The sequence below is a fragment of the Cupressus sempervirens genome, chromosome 3 (genome assembly GCF_028749045.1).
Source record: "Cupressus sempervirens isolate cs-2001-9-10 chromosome 3, ASM2874904v1, whole genome shotgun sequence".
In the NCBI taxonomy this organism is placed as follows: Eukaryota; Viridiplantae; Streptophyta; class Pinopsida; order Cupressales; family Cupressaceae; genus Cupressus; species Cupressus sempervirens.
The window spans coordinates 746,266,332-746,288,328 of NC_143120.1; the positions used below are offsets into that span (position 1 = coordinate 746,266,332).

General features: G+C 37.2%; 1 protein-coding gene across 3 annotated transcripts in view; it reads left to right on the plus strand.

Moving 5' to 3' along the window:
* LOC149568974 (uncharacterized) overlaps positions 1 to 21,997 on the plus strand; it is a 68,712-nt gene that overhangs the window by 9,417 nt on the left and 37,298 nt on the right. For 2 of the 3 annotated variants that reach the window (XM_089821792.1, XM_089821794.1), the window contains exons 3-8: positions 7,365 to 7,503; positions 7,634 to 7,924; positions 8,055 to 8,232; positions 8,353 to 9,218; positions 9,305 to 9,359; positions 10,896 to 11,006. In XM_089821792.1, the coding sequence (XP_089677918.1) occupies positions 7,365 to 7,503; positions 7,634 to 7,924; positions 8,055 to 8,232; positions 8,353 to 9,218; positions 9,305 to 9,359; positions 10,896 to 11,006 (1,640 nt within the window). The remainder of the gene's footprint in view (positions 1 to 7,364; positions 7,504 to 7,633; positions 7,925 to 8,054; positions 8,233 to 8,352; positions 9,219 to 9,304; positions 9,360 to 10,895; positions 11,007 to 21,997) is intronic. The other variant, XM_089821793.1, reaches the window with a different exon arrangement.

Here is a 21,997-nt window from a genome sequence, read left to right on the forward strand (position 1 = left end):
TAGCCTAAGGATGAAATTGGTTGTTCTGGAAAATCAAGTTGAAAGTGGGTGAGAATAAATCTAACCCTCTCCCCACTGGCCCTGAAGGTGTCCTATCACTTAAAGTTTTTCAAAAATCAAATTAAATTTTTTTGGACAACCCCAAAAAATTTGCCAAGGTGATTAAACAAAGGGGGTGCCCAATGTTTTGTGGCGATGGTGTGAAAACCTCACAACATAGTGCTGCCATGGCTAGGACTAATTTGATGGTGCTCGTGTTTGTAGTAGTAGCAAAGGTTTCCTCATAATCAATGCCTTGATGTTGAGAAAAGCCCTTCGCAACTAAACGAGCTTTGTACTTATCCAAAGTACCATCCAATTTGTATTTGATTTTGTAAACCCATTTGCAGCCAATAGGTTTCTTCTCTAGTGGAAGATCAGAAAGGACCCAGGTTTTATTCTTCAGCAGGCTCTGGTGTTCATATGTCATGGTCTGTTCCCACTCCGGAATTGCTTTAGCCTCAAAATATGTTCGAGGTTTAAACACACTGGGAATGTTGGCTATGAGAGCAAAGTTAACAAACTCTATAGGTTTTCTCTTTTTCCAAGCAGGTTTCCCATCAATGAGCTCATCATCATTAAGATCAGCAAGTGTCTTAGGCCACCACTTAGGCCGGAGAGGAGAATGACCAACATTAGTATTAGGAGATGCTTGGTGATTTGGTTCCTCATTAGAAGAATTAGGATCAAACTCAGACGAAGCATGTACAAATTGAGGTGATCTTGTAAGAGAAGCTGGAGGTGTCTGTACAAGGATCATTGGTATAACTGGAGCTGTAGGAGCTACTGGAGCTCTCCCATCAATTGGACCTAATGGAAGCCAAACTCCCAAATCATGAGCCTTCATAGGCTGGTCTGTTGGATGAAGAACGAGAGAAACAGGCATGAAAGGTCCTTGTTGCTTATCAAAGATTACATCATGACTATAGATGAGACGAGACGTCTCAACATCGATCAGGTGGTAGGCTTTGTGAAGACTACTGTATCCAATAGGCATGAGTTTCTGACTCTTGGCACCAACTAGGTGCATGACGCATTAGGAATCCAAACAAAAGCATGGGAGCCAAAAACCTTCAGGTGATTGATTCTAGGCTTGCAACCTAACCAGAGCTTTTCCGGAGATTTACCTTTGACTGCCACTGTGGGGGACTGGTTCAACAGATAAACTGTAGTGTTAACTGCATCTACCCAAAACTTCTTCGGAACATGTCTGTGTTTGAGCATGGATCAAGCCATCTCGGTGATTGTTTTGTTTCGATGTTCAACTACACTGTTCTGTTATGGTGTGTGGGGTGTTGTTAATTGGCGTTTGATGCCATGAGTATCCAAAAATCTAGAGAAAACATTAGAACAAAATTCCTCCTCATTGCTTGATCTAAGAGTAATAATAGATTTCCCAGACTATTTTTCAATTAAAGATTTAAACTTTTGAAATACAGGAAATGCATCTGATTTCTTTTTCAAGAAATACACCCACATTTTTTTACTGAAATCATTAACAAACAACAAAAAATACCTAGACCTAAGAACAGGAGTGGCTATAGGGCAACAGATATCGACATGAACAAGCTGAAGTACCTGAAAAGCTTGCCTTGAATCGCCACTGGTGAAAGGTGTGCGATGTTGCTTCCCAGTTTGACATGCATCACAAACTCCAAGCTATTGAGTCTGAATCTCTGGCAATCCAAGAACAAGCTCATCCTGAGCAAGTTGTGAGAGATAATGCACATTTAAGTGCTCATATTGCTGATGCCAAAATGTGCTAGCAGAAGATTGTCGAGTAGCCATAGCTAAGTCTCGAGAATCACCATAATCAGTAAATTTGAAAAGACGATGACCCTCAAGACCCACTGCAATAGTAGATTGAGTCACCCGATTAGTAAACTAAAGGTGACATCCAAGTGTGGAGATTGTTGCAATAACTGACTGATTGTGAGTAGATTTAGTTCCATCCTTTGAACATACGACACATCGAGGAAAATGAGATATCCTCCCAGCAGACTGAATCTGAATGTTGCCTTTTCCAACAACAGTGCACTCTTCTCCTCCACCAAAAATAACAAAATCTGTGTAAGGCTAGTAACCAGTGACCCAGTCTATACGATGGGTGAAGGAAGTGACGAGAGGCACCCAAATCAATGTACTAGGCAAACAACTTGACACGATCTGTAGGTCTTTTAGCCATGAAGGCGTAAAAGGCAGATTCTATCTGTTTAGTGTGCTCTGCACTTTTCGCTTTGGGCTGCGAATTTGATTGCTTAGATTGTGTGGCTAAGCGTCTTTGACATTCAACCTTCATGTGCCCAATCTTGTGCCAGTAGTTGCATTGAATGTTCTTCTTTCGCGAGCCATCTGATGCTAGAGCAGAAGACTTTTGCTGAAACTTGCCTTTATCCTTCTGAAAGGGTTTAGCAGCAAAGGCTTGTTCTGTGGAGGTGGAGCTGGAACTGCTACCAAACTATTGTTTTCACCGATCTTGTTGAAGCAAAAGTGTGCAGAGATCAGTGAACTTCAAATCAACACTAGAAGATGTGATGTTGAAAGTCTTGATAAAATGCTCAGAGGACTTTGGTAAACTTTGAAGAGTGATAACCACAATGTCCTCTTCCTCCATATTGCAACTGATGGCAAGCAATTGATTATGGATTTCTTGAATCTGATTCAGGTGTGCCTAGAGCGAGATTCGCTCATCCATGACAATAGAAAACAAAGCGTTCTTAAAAAAGAAAGCTTTGCTTTTGTCAAAAGTCTCATGAAAACCTTTGAGATGTGTCCAGATCTCGGCAACTGTCTTGTCGGATGGAATCTAAGAGAGCTGATCATCAGCTACGGATAACTTGAGAAGCATCCTCTCGATTATTCACATCCCATGTATCTTGATTAGGACCAGGAGCAATCGGATGCTTCGTAACACCCAGAACAAGTTGATTGGTGTTCTGATATTCAAAAATTGCGATGATCCATTGCTTCCAAGTGCCATAATTTCGACCATTGAATTTGGAGTTGTGCTCGAGCAAATTGTTTGTTAGAGATGCCATGGCACATTTTTCAATGAAAAAATGTGAAAATCTATGAATGCATGTTTTTCGAGGCAAAAAACAAAAGACTCAGAAAATTTGGAGAGTGACCTATAAGGGTCCATTTGGTTGTTGGAATATGATTTGAGGATTGGCATTCAGAATCCTAGATTTGGGATTCTAGAACTTGAAATCCAGACTATGGTTTTGGGAATTTAGTTTGGATCGTTTGGTTCGAACTCTAATATTTTGAATTTGGTATTCTAAACATGTTTGGTTCAAACTCAAATTTCAAAGAAAGAAAAACCATCCAAGAATAGTTTTTATATTTCAGTCAAAGATCACTACATTCAACCATAGCTTCCAGTGGAATAAATTCAAAAACTTGGATTTGGATATCATAGCTATTGAGAACCAAACAATAATATTTTGAATAGCACATAAATCTATTGGTTGCATTGGAGTTGTTGAATCTATTGGTTGCCCTGAGGAGCTCTTTGTACTAGATTTGTGAATACTCCACCTTTTGAAGCATTTTACAAACTATTTGATGTTTATGCAATTTGTGTATTGCAGAATGGCTTTCCCCCTTTAGAATGGTGTATACGATTTGTTATTTGATATGTCTGAAGTCTTCGTTTTAAATTGAAAACTTCGAGATTTATCCTTTTAATTTGTTATTTGACAGTTTTAATGCTTCAAGTTGCATCGCATGTGCTAAAGACTTTGGGATTTCATGTGTTAATTCATTGTTTGAGAGATCTAATACCTCAAGATGCTTCATACTTGCTTTAGATTCTGGAATTTCATCCAATTTGGTATCTCTTCGATGTGCTGTGGAGTATCTGGAAATGAGAAAAAATTTGGCAGTTGGGAATCAAATCTCCCAAACAAAAGACTTTCTTAGGTATGTTTCAATGGTCTCATGGCTCGACTCCATTATTGTCCAATGATGTGTGGATATCATGTCAATGCATAGAGTTCTGCTGAGACCATTTTCAAACTTTTAATGGATTGATCGATAAAAGCGTCAATTAAAAGCAACAAAAAAATTGGATTTAAAACCTAATTAAATTTCACTTTATTTGGAATCCTCATTTTGGAAAAAATGGAATTTTAAACGTGGATTCCAAATAACAACTATTTTGAAGGAAATTGGAATGCTTGTTTTGGGGGTCAAATGAGAGTACCAAATCCACATTTCTCCAAATCCCAATTCTGATTTTGTGCACCCAAACAACAGATTAAAAAATTTCAAGAATTCGGCATACCAATTCTTGTCTAATTCCAGCAACCAAATGGGGCCTAAGAGAGCTCGAAAAATCCAGAAAGAATATGTTGTTGATTTTTGGATCCGTTGGCTTGAAAATTGAGGCACCCAGAAAAAATAGATGACAACCTAGTTAAGCTCTTGAAAAACCCAACAAGGATCTGAAAGCAGAAAAATTTTCCAAGCTCAAAATTTAGGGTTTCGAAGAAAACCCTAGTCGGCAGCAATGGAGGCAAAAAATTGTAGAAAAAAGATGATTTCAGGTAGAAAAATGGCCGATTTCTTCTACAAAGATTGGTTTCCTGCCAAAACGTCATAGATTATGAAGAAATCGACACCAAAAAGTGGTGTTACAAGCACGTTTTTGAAGAAAAATGACAAGAAAACGTGGCTGTAAAAAGCGTCTTAAAAGACACAGGAGTTTTCTTTAGATCACAACCATGGAAAAATGACAACCTTTGTTGTGTATAGGTGTGATTTGTTTGTCGAAAACAAAACTAGACAAACCCTAGTTCGAAGCAAATATTCCAGACATATAATTTCGAAAATAGCTTCTGATAATTTCGGAAAGGAAATTATTATTTTCGAAAAAATAAAAGAACCCTTGCTCTGATACCATATTACGAAGCAATTGGTAAAATACTTGCTTGATATTAACAAAGACCGAGAGGCCTATATATACAAAAGAATAAAGCAAAAATCGTAAAGAATAGAAACATTCTATTCTAGCTGAAAGAAGGCTAAAAAAGCTACAACTAACTAAAGCTAACTAGATATTTACAATAGATTACCATTAACTAATAATAGACGATTATCTATTATCGTAATAGATTACAAAATAATTGGATGTTATGATGACAATTTGAAGTGTTGAAATGGTTGAGGTTGTAGAAGTTATTGCTCAAGACGATTTTCTTCATTTGCCCTCTCATCAACTTGTTAATTATAGGACAATTTTTATGTTGTCACAACATTCTTCCGATGCATGACACTTTTTGACTACTATTTATTGATCAATTCTTTGGAGGATTTTTGTAACCAATATTATTAAGCATATTTTAATTTGGATTAGAGACCATCGTGGAAGATACACCACAAACAAGGAACAACCAGTTTGGAGTTCCACCTATCTAGAGCAGTACCACTATCATATTAGTGCTTGATCACTACAAGATGTGAGAAAAACTTTACCAACAGATTTTGTTGGTTGTCAAACAAACAATGAACGCATGGTACAAGCCATGTTGGCATTACTTAGCATAGCAATGTTATATATCACATATGATTGAATAACTTATACTGAAAGATTCAAATGTGACAGAGACCTACCATTTATAAGATGACCTTTGAAAGTCAATTTTTGCAATGTGTCACGACCCCTCTAGGCTACTACTTACAAATCTTTATATACTTATAGATAATTTGTTAAGTATGACTTGTGGTCTTATTATCGAGATTTATTTAATTTCTTAGAAAGCAACTTCTTTAAATATTTCGTAAAATATTTAATATGCTTCCTTTGAAGTAATTTGTATAAATGTTAGTGGGTTTCTTTTTGAAATATGATTATTTAATATTTTACAAATAATTTAGTTCTTAAAATATTTAATTTGACTTTTGTGGAGATGACATTTAAATATTTCATAATTATTTAATTGAGATGATCTTTTGCTTCTTAGGAGATATTTATTTGATTATCTGACAATTATTAAATTTAGTTGATTTTCAAAGTTCTTAAAAGTTTTTTGGTCAATTCCTTGGAAATTATTTAATCATGTCGCAATTAGCTAGTGGAGAAGATTTTAATTATTATTTTTGTTTGTGATTATTTAAACTAGTAATGTATTTTTGGATGTTTCCTTCTTTGGTGTTATTTATAGTGTTTCGCAATGAAATCTATAATGCTTAATAGCATTATTATTTATAGTGTTTTGTAATGAAATCTATAATGCTTAATAGCATTATTTATAATTTCCTTATATGTTAGACATTATAAATATTTTAACTACAAATTTTAAAACTAGGTGTTTTAATAACTATTAAATATAACTATTAAACAAATCAAATAAATATTAAGATAATAAAGGAAATGATCTTATAAAACATAGATACTAAATATAACTATTAAATAATAAATGAAACTAATTAATTAATTAAATAAACCATAAAGTTATTTTAATTGAATTATAAGTATTAATGATTCAAAGGGACATAAATATATATAGATGTATGTAATGTTAACTATTACCAAAATAGAACCTTGATTAAGTGAACGAATAACAAAGTTTAAAAAAAAAAAAAAAATTATAAATACATAGCAACTATGTAACTTAGGAAATAAAAAGCTAAGGAATAAGAAGTCTATAAATTCGGAATGGAGTAGCTATGACGTATGATTTCCGAGCAATGCTGCAATAGCTTGATTGGTAGTAAATACAAAGGAAGGTACATACGAAACCTTTATGTTAATTCTTTGGGATCAAGGATGACAGGAAAAGCTACAATGAGGGCTTGATGAACTTAGTTGACATCCTTATTGGTGCCGCTGTTTGATGCTTGATAGGTGCTGCATATTCCCAGACATACTTTGTGGTTGTAAGTGCTAAACAATACACTAATTTTCAGAGTCGATAATCTTTTGCTTATCAGAATGCAATTCTTCCACTGCTAAAAGTGCTTTTACAATGTCGTATAGTTTGTTATCACAAATGGATTAGCATTGCATGTATAGCTGGATAGTCCTAGGTAGAATGCAATTGGATACCAATGCCATGCCAATAAGATGAGGCCATCACATACTTTAAAGTTAAGTGACATAAGAAAAGACTAAGATCCTGGTTTTTGGTTAGGATAAAATTGAAAAGTATTGTTTACTTTGGTTGGAGATGATTCTCAGCATGCAAAACATTTTGAATATAATTATTAAACAATGTGATACTTTGTTGAATAAAAATTTACTTGTACAAGAGTTGAAAACTTTGCTTTTGACCTCAATTTTGACCTTAAGTTTATTTGATTTGGTGTAATTCAAATGTCAGGTTATGGGATCACATTGCATCCAACATGCAAGACTATGCACCATCTTCACGGCCATCACTACCAGTTCTCATAAATGAGCAAGTGCAAATTTGTTCCGACTCCAAGAAACTGGACATGAGTATTGATCCAGAAACAGAGGTACACCAGCTGTCAAAAGTTGTTTGTTTTTTATTACATTTGATTAGATAGTACAGTGCTTTACAAATGATTACTTTTTTCTAGACATTTCAAATCAAAGTTTTGCTGATATAATCAAATTATATGCCAGTCTAAAAATGACAATGGAGAATCAAATTCAATTGTGACTCACAAAGAGGCAGATGAAAGGCCAACTAAGGTGTTGGGAGCACCCCGAAGAAGGAAGTGGATTTCTGATAATAACTCATCAGCTGAAACAAAGGAAACATCAATACAACATATTGAATGTGAAGAAAGAAATGATTATAGTGGAGCTCGACATTCCAATTCCGATGGCAAATCAGGATCAAAGAGACAGCGATCTCCAGAGCCTTGGACACGAAGAGGACATTTCCGATATGATAAAAGACATGCAGACAAGGTTGTCATTTTGATTGCTGTCTAATGTTTGCTAATGTAATGCACTTTTTTGTATTTTTAACAGGAATAGCACATTATTCACAACATGATGTAGTTTTAATTTCAAATTGATGGGTGATTTCATTGAGCAGAAAACAGACTCACCTACAGGATTGCATGCAACTCGTCGACTTCTTCAATCTGCTGTACGTGAAGCTGTTAGCCCTATTGGGCCAACCAATTCCAAACCTATTGGTCCACCCAATTCTAAACGATTAGAAATAGAATCATCAAAAAAACGCCTGCGCTCTGTTGTTTCTACAAATGTTGGTAAGTGAGTTGTATAAGACACTTTTTTATTTTCTTGGGGTAATTTTTTGTTGCTATTTTTCTTTTGGAGAGCCTTGTGAAGCTTAGCATTATGATCCCTTTTTGAACTGATTGGTGCAGACCATTCAGATGCATTATCAGATGTTGTTGAGGCCTCAAATAGGCCAAGGGCACTTGCAAAATCTTTACCAGCTATGGCTGTTGCTTTGAAAGCAGCGGCTGCAGCAGCAGAAGATGTAGCAAGGTTCAAATCAGCAGGAAGTGTCTTTGAGAGGCTGGGTAAAAGGTCTGACAGCAACCTAAATGAATTACATGAAACTGTTGAGGAACAAATGCTAGACAATGAAGGAAATGGTGAGGAAAATACAATGACAACTGTTTACCAAGGATACAAATATCAACATAGAGCTGAAATTCAAAAAAAATTAAATAGGGGGTCAATAGATGATGTAGACTTAAAGGATAGAGAGAGTATTATGCCTTCAGATAATGTCAGGGAGGGTTATGGTGAGGCACAGGAAGATGCAAGGCACATGCGATATCATGGAGGTGCCTCAAAAAGAAGAAAACAATTGGAAAACGTTGAGAGAAGTGGAGTCTCAAGGTTCTCAACATCCAAGGATAGACACTCTGTACAAGCACAAAAAGCTGAGAAACGTTCAGAGGAATCAGTGACTGTGCAGTATAGAGTTGCACAAAATTCTCAAGAAGTGGCAAGGGAAAGTAGGCTTCAGAAGACTTCATCGAAGACTCCAAGTGCTTCAAGGGAAATTGTGAACATATCTGTGAATGTGAATACCTGGAAACCACCACCCCATTTCCAGACAGCTAGTGATTCAGTTGCAACAAAAGCAACATCTGACATGGATTGTAGTTTACCAGAAGACCACAATGAAATGCATGTTGATGGAAAATTTTCTGACGTCACTGACATGGGTGGTCTCATAGGTGAAGCTGGGAAGATCGTACCTACTGCTGATCCAAATGTAAGTAGTGTGTATTCATATGCATGTAATTTATTCTTTGATCAATTGATGATAATGTTTTTTATGGTTTATCTTTATTTTGACAGAGTGCGTCAAATGCAGATAATTGCAGTGATATTAGGGATGGCACTTCAGCATCTGGTGAGATACAAAATCGTGCCCCACAAGTTTTAGGATCATCAAGTATAGGCTTTGCATGCAAAATGATAACCATTGTTTTGGTGAAGATTTATAGCTTGAATAGTAATGAAAAGAAAATTTCTTTATTTTTTGATCCTTGTTTTTAAATAAGCTACTTCAGACTAATTGAGAATATGTTGTCTTAAATTTTAATTTTACCTTGAATATCATTGTTTAACAAATCAAAGCTATTTATTGAGGCAAAGCAGAGTTCCTTGTGTCGCATGCCCTGGTTCCTTTTACAGATATTTTCTGTGAATATCATATCCCTCCTATGTGTTGAGCATTTTTTGTCTCTAATGTCTCTTATCAGTCTGGGAATCTTTTTGCCTTTTAATTTGATGCGAATAATCTGATGGAGCCTCATTGTCCACTCTGCATGGGGAATGTATCCTAGTGGGTAACAATATGCTAGGCTGTACTTGATGTTCCTAAGATGTCCCAGGAATCTCCATCTTTTAGTTTGATGGGAATAAGTAGACAATGGCATCATCAATGGCAATGTCTCTGCTGCAAATTCCTTAAATTGGGGTATTGTTTGTTGGTGCCATGTGCTCTCTCCATTTTGACCTATGGTGGTTACCATTCCATCACTTTTGTACATTAAACAACTGTCATATGTCACAAGCTGGCAGAGGATGTGGATTTTAAATGGAATGTAATTCAAGCTGGTGTTAGATCCAGCACAGACATTCTCTGCCATTCTTACAAATAATTGTAAGAAACTTTGAGATATAAAAGTAAAGAGATATTGTGTCTCTACTTAGTTGAGATAAATAATGGTATTGGTGGGATTGGTAACATAAATTATGGGTCCCTACTTTTAGTTTGTTACAGTCACTGCTGTTGGAAATTAGGATATTCTTGCCAAATTTTATGTACGACTTGTGGAGTCATGCAAAAAAGAGAAAAAAGAAATTATAAAATTTACTTTGATTCAAAAATGTGTCAGTGACTTACTATTGAATGGAAAATACTTTTGTTTACTCTATTTTCACTTTCACTTTAAGTATCTTCTCATTTACATAAAATAAGTAGAAGTGGCATGCTGATATCTTGCGTTAAGTTCAAAATCAGTCCAGATTAGTATAATGCTCACTTTTGAACTTTTCCTTTTTAATAGAATATAAATTGCTCACATGATTCCTTTAAAGAACAAAGTTGTAGATGTCTTTTCTGGTAAAGAACTATCCTTGGAAGCTGGAATCTGATGCAAAGACACCCTATGTTCATAAGCTGATGGGCTAATATGTTTCCGGTTTCAATTGATCCACTGTATTTCATGAAATGTTTAGGAGCTCTTTGTTTTCATTGATGCAATCAAATGATGCCAATGGTAGGCTTGCCACCTGTAAAAACATGAGATACCAGTTTAATTAAATGATTTCTTCATGTAATCAACCCCACAAAAAGGTAGATCAAGTGCTTTTAAAACTGCTAAGCCATCATATGCCCTGGAGGATCAGTATAGCTAAGGCTGGATCATGAACATGTCAGGTTGGATGTGGAGAACATTATGTCCAAAACCAAGTGGTGCTTTTTCAACTACTAATACATTATATGCCCCAGAAGATCTGCATAAGCTAAGGCAGGAGCATGACATGCCAGGTTAGATGTGGAAAATGTTATGTCCAAAATTGAGTAAACCAATACATTAAACATATCCGTAGTCCAATAACTCTTATTGACATTGCTATTTATTGTGGTCAAGTGCTGCCAGCCCTGATGCCAATTTTTTGTTGAGAAACTGTGATTTTCGCAATTAATTGATTGGAAACTAATTCTCGATTCTGGTGAAAGTATGTATTTTCTAGTTGTTCTCTCCTCATTTCTGCATTGCTTTTTTCTTGATCTCTTCCCTTATGCTAACTTTGATTATTTCCAATATATCAAAAGACGTATATCTTTTATTTTGCTGAGTTATTCAAGAGAAAGATTGTGTTATTATGAACATACCTATGTGGTAGTTTTTTAAAGTTCTGAGCTACATTAACAGCTACTGCTCTGGAGGCTGTAATTACCTGAAGTGGTTGCAATTTGCCTAACTTATTTGTTAGGTACTATTGGAAATGATCTAGGTTACTGTGGCTATAGATGATTGTCTAAAATATTAGAATAATGTTGTATTATTTACCTCATTATGGTCATTTAAGTCACTTAAACATATCTGGTCTATAGATGATTGTCTAAAATATTAGAATAATGTTGTATTATTTCCCTCATTATGGTCATTTAAGTCACTTAAACGTATCTGGTCACTTAATGTATTCTTAGATGTATCTGATCAGTTAATGTATCTAGTTAGATATTTAGTATATTTCTATTTATGTTCTTAGTAAACAATTGTTTCTTTTAGAAACATTTTTCTTGTATTAACTTTTTTAAGGAGCCCTGGTCTGTTGTGTAATTACTCATTGAATATCAACTGATTATCATTTAATGGTATTAGATATTACGATAATGGTTATCTATTTGTAATCTAGTGTAAATGTTAGAATGTTTCTAATATTTAGTTAGCTTGTAGTTATCTGTTAGTTTTCTATTAGTAGTTAGAATAGAATGTCTCTTTTCTTTACGATAGTTTCCTAAGGAAACATTGTTCATTCTTTTGTATACCTCAGTCTTTTGTTAATATAGTGCAAGTATTTTGCCAATTATGGTATCAAAACAAATACTTTGAAAAAAATCTTTTGTTCTTTTTTGAAAAATTTCGAATCAAAATTTTCTTGGATTTGTGAAAAAATGATTTTTTCCCGTGCATCCTTCTTGGGGCTGTAATTTGAAAAACCCGAAGAGGGTTTTTTGGCCGGGTGTTGGTTTCACTCAGGTCGTGGATACTGCATTTCTTTTTACAGTCTAGTCGTGGGTGCTATAGACGCCATCTTTTGCTTAAAATTTACTTGCAACCCGTGCTTGTTTCTTCCGCAAAAAAAGTGACTTCTGGGTGCCATTTTTTTGTAGATAGGATCTAGTTAGTCATTTTTTGACTTTTTTTGACTGAAAAAATGGTCGTTTTTTAACTTTTATTTGCTCCATTGAAGATGTCTAGGGTTTCTCAAACCCTTAGTAATAGATTCTCGCCTAGAAATCGTGTTTTTTCTAGCACATTTCTGACATTATTTTGGGGTTTTTGCAGCTAGGGCTGTTTTTGGTTGAAAGCCTAATTTTCTATAATGGATCCAATTTTTTTATAGATTCTTGGTGGAGCTCAACTGGGTTGTCGTCTGTTTTTTTTGAATGCCTCAATTTTTGAGCCAGCGGATCTAGAATTTGACATGTTCTTTCTAGGTTTTTCGAGCTCTCTTTTGGGTACCTCTTCATTTTTTCTGAGTCTTTCGTTTTTGCCTCAAAGTACGTGCCTTCATAGATTTTCACGCTTTTTTCATGGAAAAACGTGCTATGGCATCTATGACTAATATTATACTCGAGGGCAATTCAAAATTCAATGGTTGTAAATTGTAATTATGGCACATGGAAGCAGTGGATGCTAGCAATCTTTGAATATGGGAATATTGATTAGATTGTTTTGGGTGTTACCAAGCATCTAATTGCAGTTGGTACTAATTAGAATCCATGGGATCTAATAATTAGGAAGCGGTGATGCTTCTCAAATTATCTGTAGCTGATGATTAGCTCCCCTAGATTCCATTTGATAAAACAAGTGCCGAGATATGGGAGTATCTCAAGAAACTTCAGTAGACTTTAGGTGAAAGAAGAGCCTTCTTTCTCAAGAACACTTAGTTTTCTATTATCATGGATGAGTGAAAATTGCCAATGAACACTTGAATAAGATTCCGGAAATACATGATTAGTTGCTTGCCATTGGATGCAAGATGGAGGAAGAGGACATTGTGGTCATAACCCTCAAACGTTTGCCCAAGTCTTACAAGCATTTTATTGAGACTCTCAACATCACTTATATTGGTGTTGATATGAAGTTCACAGATCTTTGCACACTTTTGCTTCAACAAGAATTCAGTAGCAGTTCCAGCTCTACCTCTACAAAGCAAGCCTTTGTTGCTAAATCTTTTCAGAAGGATAAAGGCAAGTCTCAACTGTCTTCTCAGCATAAGTTCTCTGCTTTAGCTTTAGAAGGCAATAAGGTTTGCAGCCCAAAGCGAACAGCGCAGAGCACACTAAGCAGACAAAATCTGCCTTTTACGCCTTAATGGCTAAAAGACCTGCAGATCATGTGACGTCATCTTCCTAGTACATTGATTTAGGCGCCTCTCGTTATTTCATTCACCACAGAGATTGGTTCACTGATTAACAACCTTATTCAGGGTCTGTTAATTTTGGTGGTGGAGAAGAGTACATCGTTGTCGGCAAAGACAACATTTAGATTCACTCTACTCGGAGGGATCTCATTTGCCTTGAGGTGTACTACATTTCAAGGATGAAACTTAATCTACTCTCAGTCAATTAATTGTTGCAACACTCACCATAGTTGGATGTCACCTTCAGTTCACATCAGTATACAATCAGTGATAGGGCGACTTAGTCTATTGTTGCAGTGGGTCTTGAAGATCATGGTCTTTTCTGATATACTAATTTTGGTGATTCTTGGGACTTAGCTATGGCTACCCGATGGTCTTTTGTCAACACACTTTGGCATTAGTGGTATGGGCACTTAAATATGCATTATATCTCTCAGCTCAGCAACTTGGAGTTTGTGATGCATGCCAGGCTAGGAAGCAACATCGCATACCTTTCACTAGTGGTGATTCATGGTGAGCTTCTCAGGTACTTCAGCGTGTTCATACCCATATATGCATCCCTATGGCCCCTCCTGTTCTTGGGTCCAGGTATTTTCTGCTATTTGTTGATGATTTCAGTAGAAAAATGTGGGTATATTTTAAAAAATAAAAATCAGATGCATTTACTGTATTAAGAAGTTTAAACCTTTAGTTGAAAAAGAGTCTGGGAAATTTATTATTATTCTTAGGTCAGACAATGGGGGGAATTTTGTTCTAATGAATTCTCTTGCTTCTTGGATACTCATGGCATCAAATGCCAGTTAATCACACCCCACACACCACAACATAATAGTGTAGTTGAACGTCAGAACAAAACAATCATCGAGATGACTCGATCCATGCTCAAACACAGACATGTTCTAGAGAAATTTTGGGCAAAAGAAGTTAACACTGCAATTTATCTTTTGAACCGATCACCCATAGTGGTGGTCAAAGGTAAGACTCCGGAAGAAGCTTGGTCAGGTCGCAAGCCCAAAATCAGTCACCTATAGGTTTTTGGCTCTCATGCTTTTGTTTGGATCCCTGATGTGTCTGGCACCAAGTTGGATGCCAAAAGTTAGAAACTCATTCTTGTTGGATACAATAGTCTTCACAAAGCCTACCGTTTGATCGACACTGAGACATCTCGTCTCCTGTACAATCGTGATGTAGTCTTTGATGAGCAACGATGAACATTTATGCCTGTTTCTCATGTTCCCGATCCAACAAACCAACTTATGAAGGCTTATGACTTGGGAGTTAGGCTTCCATTAGGTCCACATGAAGAGAGGGCTCCTGTAATGTCCTCTTTCTAGCATTCATAGCATGATGTTGTCGTTAGCCTATTTCCCCACGGTCCTGTAGGCTAACCAGGACATTAAAGGGACTTAGAGGCCATTTGGTCTAGACAGTTTCAGTTGCAGGTCTTTCTGAGGGGTTTTGAGGCAACTTTGGGCATACTTACTATTTATAGTATGTCATCTTGGATATGGTCGGACATCCAGTGGCAGCGGTATGTCGATGGTAATTGTTTAAAATCGACAAAAAGACTTGTTTATCATTGATAAGATTTGTTATGCATTGATAAAGCTATTTTATAAAGTTAAGTTTAAATATTTAACTTTATTAATGCATAGACTATAGTTTGTGGGAAATATTTAAATTAAAAGAGTCCCCTTTATTTTATAACACATTGGAGACATAAGTTACATAAAGGAAGTTATGTTTTATCCCATATTGAGAAAACGAAGGATGGAGCTCTTGTGAGAACACTATAAAAGAAAGGGAAGAGCTTCTTTTTAGTATGGTTGGAAATATCAAAGAAATTGGAGAATTTTTTGGAGGTTATGTCTCAATAGTTTGAAGGACGAAATCCCTTCAAGTTGAAAATCTTGACGCCATTGAAAGATATGGTCTTGAGATTCAACAGGGTAGCAATCCGAAAAAGCAGAAACGAAAAAGCAGTCCGAAAAAGCGGAATCGAAAAAAGCAAGCGGAAAAAGCGGAATCAAAAAAGCAAGCGGAAAAAGCGAAACTGAAAAAGCAGGCGGAAAAAGCGGAATCAAAAAAGCAAGCGGAAAAAGCAGAACTGAAAAAGCAGGCCGAAAAAGCAGTTCGAAAAAGTAAAGCAGAAGGGGCAGCATAGAAGGAAAATTATTACAGCCATCTACAACCAGGTTCCCTTGTTAGTATTGTTTTTTTTAGGGTATCATAAGTTTCAGCTGTAAGTGTGCATTATACTAGCATTGCCATTTTGGTAATCCATGTAAATGCCAAAGTCTTGGCCATATTTCATGAGCATTGTATTAGAAATTTGATTGCAATAAAAAAGATAATAGTTGCTGGTGTCATTTAAGCAATTCAATCTCATTATTTATCAGCTAGATAGTTTGCATACCAACTGTTTGCAAAAATGCCAGTTGGCTGTAGGTGTTCTTTTCTCATGCTTAGATCATAATATATGCACTGAATATTGTCAAAATTAGGAGCACACTCATGTTAGGTCATTGTGTAGTTCATTGTAATCTTCTATCACTAGATTCTCATTGATGCAAATTGGAAAAAAGTCATTTAAAGCAAGCTGAAATACTATATCAGTCATATGTCTCTTGCATGTGAATTGTTTGACAAAATTCTTTGAGCCTTCAATCAGTATCTTTGAGAGCAGATTTGAGGAGGGTTATTACAGTGGTATCAGAGCTTGCTTGCAAAGTGTTTGACGAAATGTCAAACAATTGAAGTATAAAGATTTTTGGTGTTTGAAGAAGTTATAACCTGTTGGGGTCATTACAGTGGTATCAGAGCTATAAGTCCTGCCATCCTGTGGAGGTCTTATTTGGAATAGCCAGATAGAGAGAAAAATGTTTGACAAAATGAATGCCAGTCCAAATCAGGGAAAGGAAAGATTCTTACAGTTATTAGACACCTTAACACAGGGACAACGATCAACAGAGCAGAGAGCACAGGAACAGAGTCAGAGATTCGAGCTTATGATGCAGATGATGGCTCGTCAAATGGGGTTGAATGCTAACGTAGGTGGAGGAAATAATCATAATGGTAACAATCAGAATGAGAATAATCAGGATGGGACACATAATGGAGGTGAACAAGTTGGGAACAATTTCGGTCATGCACCCCAGCAAGCTAGGACAGTGAGTTCGAGGCCCATGATTCCCACATTTCCTCCTAGAGCTCCAGAGCAGCCCATACTAGAGCCCCAGATCACTAATATACAGGACTAGCTGAGGAGAGATTGGAAAGCCGGAGGTCCGGATTTTATAGTCGCAATTACCTTTAGGGAGTATATAGATGTGCGGATGAAGCATATGCCACGTGGACATGACAAGAGCCAGAGCTATGAGCTACAGAAGAGAGTAGGGAAACTTCAGTTACCATATTATGATGGCTCGGGGAAGTCTACAGCAAGAGCTTGGGTTCAAAGGCTTGACACATACTTTCAAATGAACCCTATGCCTGAGGAAGAAGCTATTAAGTATGCAGCAATTCACCTGGATGGGTTAGCACACGAGTGGTGGCATCATGGTATGGTCACTATGGGTCATGCACACATTACCTCATATGTGGAGTTTAAGGAGAGATTGATTGAACGTTTTGATAGGCCTAAGGATCGTACCTTCACTATGACAAGCAGAAACTTGTATGAGGAATTTAACAGACATGCTGATTCGATACAGGGAGACATTAGCATATCTTCAGGTAATGGTTTATTTGCATCATCTTCACAGGTAGAAGGGGTTACAGACATTGTGTAGGTTGAGCCAGAAGGTGATATCATAGGCACACCGGATTGTGCGATTGACACAGATAGTGATTCCAGTACAGTTGGGCTGGATGAAGTTACTGCAGTTGAGGATACTGTCATGTTTGAGGATAGTACAGTTGATCAGAAAGTGAGCATTCAGGACTTTGTAGAAAGTGAGTATCAGGCACAGTTGGATGCTTCTTCACATGAGATAGAGGCTAGTAGCTCTTTACTTGGTTTGGCACGCCAGCTGAAGACAAGGGACAAGAATATTGTCACGGCTTTATCCCATCATGATAGGATACATGGATTGATTGAGAATCACATTTGGATGATTCAACTGCAAGAGAGACAGAAAGGAGTCACAACAGGTTCTTCTTGTGATGACTTACAGCAGATCAAGGAAGGCATGGAGGCAATGAAGTTGGCTCTCTAGGATTTTGAGAGACATGTGGACGAGCGTTGTCTTGAGGTGAGTTTAGTTCGGGAGTTAGTGCATATAGCAGGGACTTAGTTTCCTTTTACAGTCGGGTCACATGTTGATGATGATATGAGTACGTCTAGCATTCACACTTCGGATTCAGATACTGTAGACAAGTTCGTGAAGTCAGTTGGTATTATTCACATTACTCAGGTGAGAAGTTTACTTGAATTGCCAGTTGGCTTCGTTCATGGATTAGATGTTGGGATCCTTATCTTAGTACTTGGGATCGTTTTGACCGGAGATATTTATCATTCTTTGGTAGTAGTATTTGTTGCACCATCATGGACTTGATTAGTAGCTTGCCAGGTGTAGTTCTCGTCCATGACAGTAGCTTGTTTGATGCTGGAATTAGTTTTTACACACTTTTGTTGGGCATTGTTCATGTATCTAGTCGACCATTCTTGTTGGAATCGGTTGATGATCTCTCAAATATGACAAAGTTTACAGAAGAGTCCCAGGATCTGATTATTACAGATGACACCCAGGGGGATGTTGTGGACAATTTTGAGGACTTAGTCTCCTCAACAGTTTCCTTTGATACAGAGGTTTATGTTGATGCTTTAGTCACTCCGTTTGATGATACAAGTTCAGCAGTTGGATTGCAGAATTTGGATGGCAGTATTACAGACGATAGCTATTATGAGGTTACTCCTTTGGACAGTGTACTAGGGGTAGAGTATAGGAGTTTGACTAGCCAGCACAATCATGTGTCTAGTCAGCTGAGAGTTAGTGAGCGAGACATTGCTATCGCTTGCCAGCATTTCGATGCCGCTCGTCAGTTGTTAGCAATTTATGGATGGGGTTCTCCTACTAGTGATGAGCAGGGAGGCAGTTATCTTTCCTTGACAGAGATCCACTCTTTATGGGAGGCTATTCGGATTCTGAGACAGAATTATATGCAGTTGGTAGCCGACAGAGATTATCTTATGGAGTGGGGCAGTACATCATATGACGCATTATTGGTCAAGGAAGATGAGGTGAGTGAGCTTACTTAGCAGCTCGAGATGACTTTTGAGTTTCTTGAGAGTACACAGTTGGCTTTCGAGGAGTCACAGTTTCATTTAGCTGAGGTGACCGTGGAGTTGGAACGACTTCAATCGTTACTCGATTTTGTACAGTCACTGACCGTGGTGTCTGGTGGTCTGAGGATGTCCATGGTCGAGGTTGATAGAGGCAATGGAGATGAGGATATATTTGTCCACGACACTAGTATTGGCATATTTGGTCTGTTTCCATTGGAGGTAGGTTCAGCTGGGTTAAGCACTGCAGCTGAGCATTGTGGTATGTTTGACTTGAAGGGCACAGAGACTAGTGATTTTGTTGATTCTGTGCCCATGGCTATATCATCATCTGACTTAGCTGATGATCAGTCACGATGGGTCATATCACGTCTGCAGGATGAGTCTTTGACTGAGATTGGTTCTTTTTACAGGCATTATACTAAAGGATATGTTCATCGGTTTGCTTTTGATCCATGTGTTGAGGAGTTGATGGCAGACAGGTTTGGATTGGGCTCTTATTTTTGCTATCTACCGTGTAATGACTATTCACCATCAGCAGTGCATGGGTGTTATGGTTATGAGACAGTGGCCAGTAATATGCAGAGTTGTGTTAACTGCAGTAGATGTACAGTGTGTGGATTCTCTGTATTTGGTGCAGTTTCATGTGGGAGTGGTCACCATTGTAGCAGAGTTGGAGTGTGCATTTCGCATAACACGGTGGGTTGTGTGGATGGTGTTTATTATGTTGACAGTTTGGGTGATCTACTCTACTTGGGGTCTAATATTTTGAGAGTCTGTGCCTCGTGGGTTCCTCACTGTGGTAGTAGTGCATTTGGAGTTCAGTTGCACCGTGATTCACGATTCATTTATGGATTCCTCTTGGTTAATTTTCAGAGGTTGTTGCAGGAGCCTATGTTGACTGACAGCAGTATAGTTCATGACTACATTTGAGATCCAGGTGGATTGATTGGGTTGTTGTTTGACCATTGCTTGGGGACAAGCAATTTTGGGAAGGGCGGACTGTAATGTCCCCTTTCTAGCATTCATAGCATGATGTTGTCGTTAGCCTATTTCCCCACGGTCCCGTAGGCTAACCAGGACATTAAAGGGACTCAGAGGCCATTTGGTCTAGACAGTTTCAGTTGCAGGTCTTTCTGAGGGGTTTTGAGGCAACTTTGGGCATACTTACTATTTATAGTATGTCATCTTGGATATGGTCGGACATCCAGTGGCAGTGGTATGTCGATGGTAATTGTTTAAAATCGACAAAAAGACTTGTTTATCATTGATAAGATTTGTTATGCATTGATAAAGCTATTTTATAAAGTTAAGTTTGAATATTTAACTTTATTAATGCATAGACTATAGTTTGTGAGAAATACTTAAATTAAAAGAGTCCCCTTTATTTTATAACACATTGGAGACATAAGTTACATAAAGGGAGTTATGTTTTATCCCACATTGAGAAAACGAAGGATGGAGCTCTTGTGAGAACACTATAAAAGAAAGGGAAGAGCTTCTTTTTAGTATGGTTGGAAATATCAAAGAAATTGGAGAATTTTTTGGAGGTTATGTCTCAATAGTTTGAAGGACGAAATCCCTTCAAGCTGAAAATCTTGACGCCATTGAAAGATATGGTCTTGAGATTCAACAGGGTAGCAATCCGAAAAAGCAGAAACGAAAAAGTAGTCCGAAAAAGCAGGCGGAAAAAGCGGAATTGAACAAGCAAGCGGAAAAAGCGGAACTGAAAAAGCAGGCAGAAAAAGCGGAATCGAAAAAGCAAGCGAAAAAAGCGGAACCGAAAAAGCAGGCCGAAAAAGCAGTTCGAAAAAGTAAAGCAGAAGGGGCAGCATTGAAGGAAAATTATTACAGCCATCTACAACCAGGTTCCCTTGTTAGTATTTTTTTTTTAGGGTATTATAAGTTTCAGTTGTAAGTGTGCATTATACCAGCATTGTCATTTTGGTAATCCATGTAAATGCCAAAGTTTTGGCCATATTTCATGAGCATTGTGTTAGAAATTTGATTGCAATCAAAAAGATAATAGTTGCTGGTGTCATTTAAGCAATTCAATCTCATTATTTATCAGCTAGATAGTTTGCATACCAACTGTTTGCAAAAATGCCAGTTGGCTGTAGGTGTTCTTTTCTCATGCTTAGATCATAATATATGCACTGAATATTGTCAAAATTAGGAGCACACTCATGTTAGGTCATTGTGTAGTTCATTGTAATCTTCTATCACTAGATTCTCATTGATGCAAATTGGAAAAAAGTCATTTAAAGCAAGCTAAAATGCTTTATCAGTCATATGTCTCTTGCATGTGAATTGTTTGACAAAATTCTTTGAGCCTTCAATCAGCATCTTTGAGAGCAGATTTGAGGAGGGTTATTACAGTGGTATCAGAGCTTGCTTGCAAAGTGTTTGACGAAATGTCAAACAACTGAAGTATAAAGATTTTTGGTGTTTGAAGAAGTTATAACCTGTTGGGGTCATTACAGCTCCAATAGTTCCTGAAGGCTCATGATTGGGAGTTAGGCTTCCATTAGGTCCACTTGAAGGGAGGGCTCCAACAGTTCCTGAAACTCCAGTTATACCAGTGATCCCTGTATAGACACCTCTAGCTTCACTTGTAGGATCACTCAGATTCTTAGATGCTTCACTTGATTTTGATCTAGATTCTTCTAATGTGAACCTAATCTCCTGATACTAATAGTGGTCATTCTCCTCTCTGGCCTAAGTGGTGGGCTAAGACACTTGCTGATCTTTGTGATGATGGGCTCATTAATTGGAGAATTGCTTAGAAAAAGATTAAACCTATAGAGTCCGTTACCTTTGCTCTCATGGCCAACATTCATAGTGTGTTTGCACCTCAAACATATTTAGAGGCTAAAGGAATTCCAGAGTGGGAACAGACCATGACATCTGAACACCAGAGCTTGCTGAAGAATGACACCTAGGTCCTTTTTGATCTTCCATCCGGGAAGAAACCCATTGGCTGCAAATGGGTTTACAAAATCAAATACAAATCAGATGGTACTTTGGATGAGTACAAATCTCATTTAGTTGCAAAAGGCTTCTCTCAATGTTAGGGCATTGATTATGAGGAGACATCT